Source organism: Phalaenopsis equestris, unplaced genomic scaffold (genome assembly GCF_001263595.1).
Source record: "Phalaenopsis equestris unplaced genomic scaffold, ASM126359v1 Scaffold000511, whole genome shotgun sequence".
In the NCBI taxonomy this organism is placed as follows: Eukaryota; Viridiplantae; Streptophyta; class Magnoliopsida; order Asparagales; family Orchidaceae; genus Phalaenopsis; species Phalaenopsis equestris.
The window spans coordinates 814,936-824,213 of NW_018164951.1; the positions used below are offsets into that span (position 1 = coordinate 814,936).

Consider the following 9,278-nt stretch of genomic DNA (forward strand, 5'->3'; position numbering starts at 1 on the left):
CCTTGCGCGTGGGACCCTCGCGGGATCGCGGATCCCTCGCGCCTCTTCCGGTTGCTCGAGACCGAAACGCTCGCCGGCTTCATCTCCCGCCGGCAATGCTTTCGTCGGCCAGCTCCACTCCGTGAGCCTCCTCCACCTGGCCGGCTCATCCTCTTGGTCCGAGCTGCCCTCGCCACGCTTCTCCTCGCCGGTGACCACGTCTCGCCGCCTTCTTTTGGCCCGAGACAGTTGGCCCGAAGGTCCTTCCTGCCTGTAAGCAGCCCACAGGCTTACTTTCCCTCTCTCGTGCTATTGGCGACCCTCCCGACCTCCTTCCCTTGAGGCAGGCAACCCGGGGCGCCGGCGACCTCGCTTCCTCATTCCCTTACGGTCGATGACGTGAGCCTCCAACGAATTTGCCGGCTTTTGTTCCCATTCGGCCGGAAGCCTCGTCAGAGCTCCTCACCGTCGGCACGTGGCGACGACGTCATAGCGTAAAAAGCGTGGGCGTCCTCTCATTTTCTGAGGAGAGTTTCTTCCTGAACTTCGCCGAACATTGAGCAACCACCGCGACGGTATAATCTTCTTAAACCCTTCACATTTTTTACTTCTTAGCTAGTCTAGGAATAGTTTAGGATAGACATTGTGGGTCCGTTGCCCACACGGGGTGAGTTGGCCGAACGACGCGGCCACACTCCCTTGAATTGATCGTTGATTTCCTAGAGGAAACCCTGAGTTAGGAATCTCAAGCTTGCCAAATTCTATGCCAAGCCGAGCGATCTCCCTTTGTGAACCTTAGACCTAAATCCTAGGGGTTAGAATGTTTGTATTTTGCAATGTGAGGAAAATTTTATAGCTAGCTCATTTTGCAAAATCATGAGAAGTTGTGAAATGAGACAAGCTTTGCAACATGTAGATTCGGAGGTAAAACTCCCCACGCACCCCGCCAAAGCATGAGACGTCAATGCTACACATCTAAGTGTTAAACCTTAGATGCCTTTGTGCGATTGTTAGCACGAGTATGGTTCATTGTCGTTTCTGATCAGCTGAACCATATCATGTTGCATTTCAGTCATTGCACCTTCTGTCTCGACCGACCGCCCCAGTTTGGTTGGCAACATTTCTTCCTCAAGCGTCTGCCCTGACCTGGTCGGTGTCATTCCTTCCTCGACTGCTCGCCCCGACCCAGTCGACATCACTTCAACATCAACTAGCCGTCTCAGGCCGGTCAACATCACTTCTTCCTAGGCAGGTCGCCCCGACCAGGGCGACATTACTTCTGTCTCGACCAGCTGTCATGGCTCACTTTCTGCCCTGACTCGTCACCCCAGCCCGATCGACATTACTTCAGCATCGATTGGTCACCCTAACTCAGTTTCTGCCTCGACCGACCACCCAACCTGGTCGACATCACTTTTTGCCTCGACTGACCTAACGGTCCTGTCGACATCACTTATGCCTCGACTGGCTCTCGTCACCCCAGCCCGATCAACATTACTTCTGCATCGATCGGCCGCCCTAACTCAGTTTCTGCCTCGACCGACCACCCCACCTGGTCGACATCACTTTTTGCATCGACTGACCTTACGACCCTGTCGACATCACTTATGCCTCGAATGGCCGCTCCAGCACGATCGACATCACTTTTGCCTCGATCGACCACCTCGGGGAATGCTTTGACGTTTTCAGAGCTCCCGCTATGTCATGGGGCTGAGAGTGAGTCTCTCACGGTCCCTACCTGGGTAACGACCTCATCGGCATACGAAACCTGCAAAATAATCAAATTATGCCGACAGGAAATCCCGATATGTGAAAGCACATATAGGTCATAATGGTAGAGGAAAATCGTTGTATCCCAAAAAGGGTGGTAGCTCATCGGTAATCAGGCCGTCGAGATGGTAACAACGAAGGCAAAGGAAACGATAGGACTCAACAAGGGTAGTCAAAAGAAGAAATGAGTGATCCCTAAAAGGTAGAGATAACTATGTCAGGGTAGCACAAACCCGTCATCCCAAGCCATTATGACTTTTAAGTTTATATGATCGTGAAGGTAGTCGACCCAACAAGTTCAGAGATCCTCTTTCAGCAATATGTGAATTGCGTCGTCTACGGGGGGACCTCGGTAGCTCTAAAGTCAGATGAACGAAACTCTATTCTATGACTATCAGGTAGAGCTCCAAGAGGTGAGACTTATACCCGTCGAAATGGTAAGGATGCCGATGGAAAAGAGGAGAAAGGAATGTTCAACTACAAAGCTAGAAGCGCTTCAAACAAAAGGATTTACTCCCCGTATGGTTCGGGGAGCTTTTTAATGACCTAAGCATACTAAACAGCCACCTAATTAGAAATATATGTTGGGACAGTCGGGTAGTAGAAGCGCGGGTGCTTCGCCTTGAGACATGCAACAAAAAACTTTGGTTACATCTTTGGTCGCTACTGTTTCTAAATCCGTCATCATATTTTTGTTGCTATCTTGAGTTTGTAGGGAATTGTTACCATATCTAAATTATTGTATATGCCAACTAATTATAATATGCATTCTTTAGTGCTCAAACATTTATTATATTTGCTGGAAACTATGTTAAGTATCTCAAGGGACCGGGTTCAAGTGCTCACCCTTCTAAAAAATGCATTATTTATTATTATTAATATACTTATTATGGATAATATTTTTCTTCATTGTATTCTTCCTTAGCGCTTTCCTCTCTTAACTATATATAGGCATACATATCTTTGTATAAGCAGTTTAGTTTAAGAAAAATGTATTTCTATATGATTCCCTTTCTCATCTAACAGTAGAGCTTTTGAGACATTCCACTTATCTTAATAGAAATAACCCGCCCTGGTAAAAAAAATTATTCCCTCCAGTATTTCTGCTCCGCCAACATTATTTACTTGGGTCCACCCAATCAATTACTCATTAGTGGTAGTCACTAATCAGAGCTTTGTTTGGAGAGGGTGGCTAAGACTTGGGCAAGCTTTTTGTCCTTTATTCATGCTTTGAATCTCAATTATAACTGTCACCTGTACGATTAGGATTCAGATATAAAAAAACTGCCATTAAAGAAAATATTAGAGGGCATTGATCTCGAATATAATTTTTTTGAATAGTGATAACTTTTATCAAATCCAACATTTGAAACGGTACCTTCGTAACCTCCAAGCTCAAGATTGAATTACAATCCACATCTTTCTTTGAGTTAACATCAATGACTTATGATTGATCACATCGCATCTCTTCGAAGCCACTAAATGGCACCCTATGGGTTAGTCTTCTTAGGAGCCAAATGGGCTGCCCTGTGCAAGCAATGACCTTTAACTATGGCATTGAGGCCTTGAGTTAAAGTTTTGCTATTAAGTGAGGGAATCCAAAATTGGTTTTCCAAGTAAAACAGTTTATGGCTTCTTGAAAAGTGCACAAAGTGAAGTGGTCTGTTTTGTGAATATAATAATAGCAATAAAGGCCAAATAATACCTTTATATTTTCAACGAGTAAAGTGCCAAAATTGTTCCCTAATTATTCACATGTGGCCATTTTAGTTTCATAGTCTATAAAAATGCCAAATTATTTCCCGTACGCTTTTAATATGGACTAAAATAGTTCCTATAGAGGACTATTTTAAAAAAGATATGGGGACTAAATTGGTAATTTTATTGACTCGGGGACTAAAGTGGCCCCTACAAAGAGTCGAGAGATCTTTTTAACATTTTCTTTCAATTGATAAAGGGACTATTGCTTCTCAAGTCTTATGATCTTCTTTTTTTACGTTATCTTTCAAATTTTGTGAAGCAACATTCTTGTCTGTTGTTGAAGAAATATATTTATTTTGACAATCGAGATGTTGCAAATGACCGTATAGACATGGCGATTTTGCATCTATGCATTTAAGAAACCTTTAATTGGATGAATGTTGTTGGTTTCAAAAGTATTAATTTAAGCTTGCTCTTATAGGATTTTGATTCATTTAGTTGGTATACAAACCAAAAGTTTCCATTTATTACCATCCCTTGAATCATAGTTCAACATGAATTTTTCAGAACAAACCTTATATAAAAATATTTTTTACTTCAAAGCTATTGTAACAGATCTTTTCATCTCGCATTTAGTCTTGATTGTGGCTTTTTGATGAGGGTGTGTTATTCATATTCTCATAAGAGCATTTTTCTTCTCTATTATATTATGGAATTTCATGGAATGAGAAATGTTTTTGCTTGTTATGGATGTAATATCCTGTTGATAATCTAGAGGCGCACATGGTAGACAGTCCCACCCCCTTACAATTACATTGTCTTTGCTTTACAAATTGCATATGAACTTATTGTAGAAAGCTGACTCAAATCGATGAAATGGAAAATTAAATGGAAAGTGTATTTTGATGTACAAAGCAAATACAAACTCATTGCCAAATGCTGAGTCAAATTCATGGACAGAAAATTTAATGAAAAGTTATATAAATTAACTCTTCTTCTCGACATCTAGTAAAGCTAACATAGATTAGTGTCCTTCACTGTGGAATATCTCACAAATCATATGTAAGTTTCTTGTGAGAAGTTTATTTTTACATTCATGAAATCAAAATAGTTTTGGTAATAGTTATCAAAACTCAACTTTGTTTACCGTTGCTTGTCATATTGCCACTATCAACTTTATGCCTTCATAGATTTTTATTAATTCGTTAACTTTTCACTATTTTTTTTGTTTTTCTTTTTGTATTCAAGGATCATTCCAAGGTTTTGCTCATAAATATCTTGATTCAAATGGCGTCCTCTGTAATAAAACCCGGTATACTGGTTGGTTTACAGGAGTTAGAGCCATCTTCTCCTTTCTTCAAGGAAGGGCAGTCTGTTCGAGTTACTGGAAAGTTGGTACCCATGACCTTATATTTTGTTTTTCACGAAGTTCCTTGAGCTATTTTTCTTTGTATTTATGCTTGTTAGTTGATATTTTAATTCCTGTTTCTAGTCATAATATATACATCATGCCTGATGTTCTACATGGAACTGTAGAAATTAAGTTGTGAAGGGCTGGTCTTGCATTCTTTAAACCTTGTTTCTAGCAATAATAAAGCTACGCTCCCCTAATAAACACTTCTTAAGATATATTTTCTCAATTCATGTGGGCGATATCAGCATATATGTAACTACATGAACAAAAGCTCATGCATCCTAAAAATTTCAAAACCTTTGATGGTCTAAAGGCATCAATCTTATGGCAGTTTCACCTAAATCTTGAAAACCACCTGTGTTTTCTATTCAGGGAGAGGTACATACCTACCATCCAATTCCTGTGTATTAACATATTAAAAACCCAAACTTCAATTTTTAGGTACAAACCACCCAACTTATGCCGAAAACGTAGGAATCGGGTGTTCTGTATGTAAAAATTAAATTTTGGATGATCCATAATACATGGGAAATGAGTGGTAGGTATTTAAAGGCCCCTTTTTATTATTATTACTGTTATGAAGGGGCATTAATTCTTATGTTTTATGTATCTAACACAAACATTCATATGTACATGCATGTCACTCAGTCTTTAACATCACATTAAAAATACTACCATTATTATTTTTTTAAAAGTTAAATACATTATTTCATGCATAGGTTTATGACAGCAATGTATTATAAGTATAACTATCAAAATTTAAGTGTTGGATATGTAAATTCATAAGAATTGTGTGGTGTGTATGTAAATTTTCCTGTTATTAAATAAAAACTCTTCCCAAAGTCCGGGTTAGATAGTTTGGGTATAATTTTCAAAGAAAACCCAACTCAATGGTGCTTGTGGACTGGATCTGCGTAGGCTTACTTATGCTTCCAGGAAATAAAATCTAACCAAAGCCTGTTAACGAGGTTTGATGAATTGAGTCAGGTGGGTCACTGAGCCATGCCTCGTTTTAGGTTAATTACTTCTATCTAATTTAAGAATGGTATTAAGAGGTGGAAGCTATTACACCATTAGAAAAATCCCTATTAAAATCATGTTATTTTTTAGCTTTCCATGAAGTTATTTTTTACTAGTGCATTGGGATAATTTTTTTAAGTGTTGCTGAGATGGGTATGTTATTAGTAGAATTCACGTTGGATGGTTGAAGTGGAGGAATGCATCAGGCCTATTGTGTGATAGAAAAGTACCGCTTGGACTAAAAAAAAAAATTTATAAGATGGTGGTGAGTGAGAGCTGCAATGTTTTATGGCGCAAAATGTTGACCTATAAAAGAGAAGCAGAAAATTAAATCAAGTGCTGTTGAGATGAGAATGATTAGGTGGATGAGTCGCTTGACACTTCGAGATAAAATGTGAAACAAATGTACCTGTGAAAGGGTTGATATAGCCCCAGTGGCAGGTAATATTCGAGAAAGTCATCTTATATGGTTTGGTCAAATGACACGTCGACCATTTGATGATCTGGTCGGGAGAGTAGATGTTTTATATTCAACTTATATTAAGAAAGGTAGAGGTAGACCTAAATAGGCTTGGGCATGTTGTATAAAAAATGATCTTGATTTATTAGATTAAATGAAAATATGACACTAAATTGGACGCAATGGAGAAAATGATTCATGTAGCCAACCCCACTTAGTGGTATAAATACTTGTTGTTGTTGTATCTTGGATCATTTTTTTTCATAGCTTTAGCCGTCACATTTCAATTTAGCTATAAAATTGTATTTACTTTTGTGAAATTTTTGTAGTGAGGAGCTTTTCACAATCAAATTTTATAAAGTATGTTAACAAGAGGAAAATTACCATTTTCATTTTTTCTAAAGAGAAAAAATTTATAATATTCGCAACTGATTTCAGAAGTATTTTTTTCTGCAATATTTATATGATTGTTTTTACAGACAGTTGTAACCATTTACTCCAGAAAACGTTGAATGTCTTCTTGTCAGCGTGCAAGGCATTCACTGACAAGCTTACGTTCTTTGATGAAACAAGTGCATATTTTTGTTATATTTCTGTTTTTCATGAAGTAACAGTTTGTGACATGTAATGCCGTATAGAGTAATTTGTTTTATCCTCAAAAACTTCTGCATCCATTAGTGGATTCGTGCATGTGCTTCTCATCAGTTTGTAGCGTAGAAAACTGAACAAGCTTGCATTCGTTGTCAATGGTTTTTTTTTTTTTTTCAATTTCTTCTTTTAATACATCTCCAGAACTCAATTATTGGAACAGTGAGACAGACATTAGCGGCTTATTTGGGATCACTTTTATTATTTATTATTTATTTTTATTTTAAATTTATATTTGCTTAATGCATTTTTTGTCATGTTTCCTTTTTTTATTTCAAAAGCAAATTAATTAGTTTTCTTAAGATTATTTTGAATATTTTTAAAAATAATTAAAAATTTTATAGCATATCAAACATGTTTATTTCAATTGAAAACATAAATAAAATAAAATGAAAAAAAAAAAAATCAAATCAACCTCTAAAATGCTTAAATTTTGATATACAGGCTAGAGTCTTACAATGTTGAAAGCGCCATGGCTGTCATAGTTGATGGTGGCGCCAGTCTTTTGATTGACACCCAGAATTTGAGAGACATCTGCTTCCGCACCAACTCCATCTATCAGTTTATTGGCGAGCTCTTGATTCCACAGGATGGCCAAGTAAGGCTTCAATAACTCTGAATAGTGCTCCTCGCACCTGAGGGTCAGTGTGCTCATATTGGCCCTCGGGTCTTCAAGTTTATCTCAATGCTTTCATTTGAAAATAAAAAAATAAAATTAAACATGCAAAAAAAAATATTCAATGTTTTTTAAAAATAAAAAATAAAAAAAAAATGCTCTCAAACAAATCCTAACAGATTTAAAATTCATCCTGACCAAATTCTATTGAGGATATCCTCACACCTTTTTCTCTTCCATTTTTTTATTTTGTGTAAATATATTTGGAGAGTGTAGCATACTAACTTCAAGTAATTTCTCAATTTCATGTGGAGTTAACTTGAAAAAGCTACCTTTTGCTTCTTCCCATCCAAAAATTTTTTGGAAACTCTTCTTTTTTGTATCCTTGCATTGTAGGTGACACTTAAGGCACGTGTAGGAAGGAATGTGGATGGCATTGATCTCAATCTCTACCACCAATCCATCCAGCTTCGACGAAAATTTGAGGCCCACATTGCAAAGTCGAAAACAACCTAAACATTTATTCTACAATAGCCACATGCCTCTTGTTTGATCTGTCCAGTTTATTTGGCCTATGATTTAGGTGCTTTGTCCTCAACCATAAGGTTCTGTCTTCAAGGCCTAAATATATTCAAGTGTATGGACGAGTTTAGAAAAAGATAACCAGAGGTTTTTGAGACTTTGTTAGCTCATTTTGACTAGACGATCATGCTAGGCTTTTGGGGGTTTGAATTCGGGCTTTGGTCATATGGCCTAGTGGAATATGGATTTTAAGGGAATGAAAATATTTACTTTAAATTTAGAGAAGCAAAGCATTCATGCATCATTATATGCATAGCTTATATAATTATTGGGATTTTTTTTTAATTTTATTTACATTTAAGGGGTGAGAACTACCTTTAGCTCATATGTACCACTGCCACTCATATGTAGGTGGGTCATTATTAATTAAATTTTAACTTATTTACAAATTTCTATAGAAATCTAAAAAATAGTAATTTAAAAGAGAGTCTTAAAAAGTTTTTTATGTAATAATGTATCTCTTTTCTATAAGAAAAATTAGATGATTTTTTGCAACAGAAAAATGGAGTTAGTTATTAAAAAATTGTTTTTTATCATAAATTTTTTTTGTAACATGCTATGGAATTTATGATTAAGTAGAACTATGGTAATGATAATAAAGATTTGAAAAGCTTTTGTCAATTTCACATTTGAATATAATAAACTTATTAATATACTTTGAATTATTAAATATTTCTATAAGGGTGAGTTTTTGCCTTATTTAGGGCTGGCAAAACGGCTCGTTGTTCGCGAATAGCTCGTGTTCGACTCGTTAAGAAGCTCGTGCTCGTTAATTTCGTTCGATAAGTTAACGAGCCTAACACAAACAAAGATGTGTTCGTTCGTGTTCGACTCGTTTTGGCTCGAAATACTACACATCAAGTTTATATATATATATATAAGTAGTATTTTAAAAAAATCTAACTGACTACAAGGCTACAAAGATTTATAATCAATTAAAATATTGATTAAGAAAATAGAATAAAAATTCTTAAATTAGATTCAAATGATGTTTTAATATAAATAATAATTTTTAAATCTTGCTCAAACCCTTTTCGTCTTATGGCTACGTGATTAGGGTTGTTAAAATGACTCTTTGTTCGTGAACA

General features: G+C 36.9%; 1 protein-coding gene across 1 annotated transcript; it reads left to right on the forward strand.

The window, feature by feature from the left end:
* Nucleotides 1-7: 7 nt before the first annotated feature.
* Nucleotides 8-8,417, forward strand: LOC110028465 (CST complex subunit TEN1; the record flags this gene model as incomplete). The annotated part of the gene is given in 4 exon segments (XM_020730320.1): nucleotides 8-554; nucleotides 4,699-4,841; nucleotides 7,437-7,590; nucleotides 8,005-8,417. Coding segments are annotated over 3 exon segments (378 nt in total). The 3' UTR covers nucleotides 8,125-8,417.
* Between the last annotated feature and the right edge of the window lie 861 nt (nucleotides 8,418-9,278).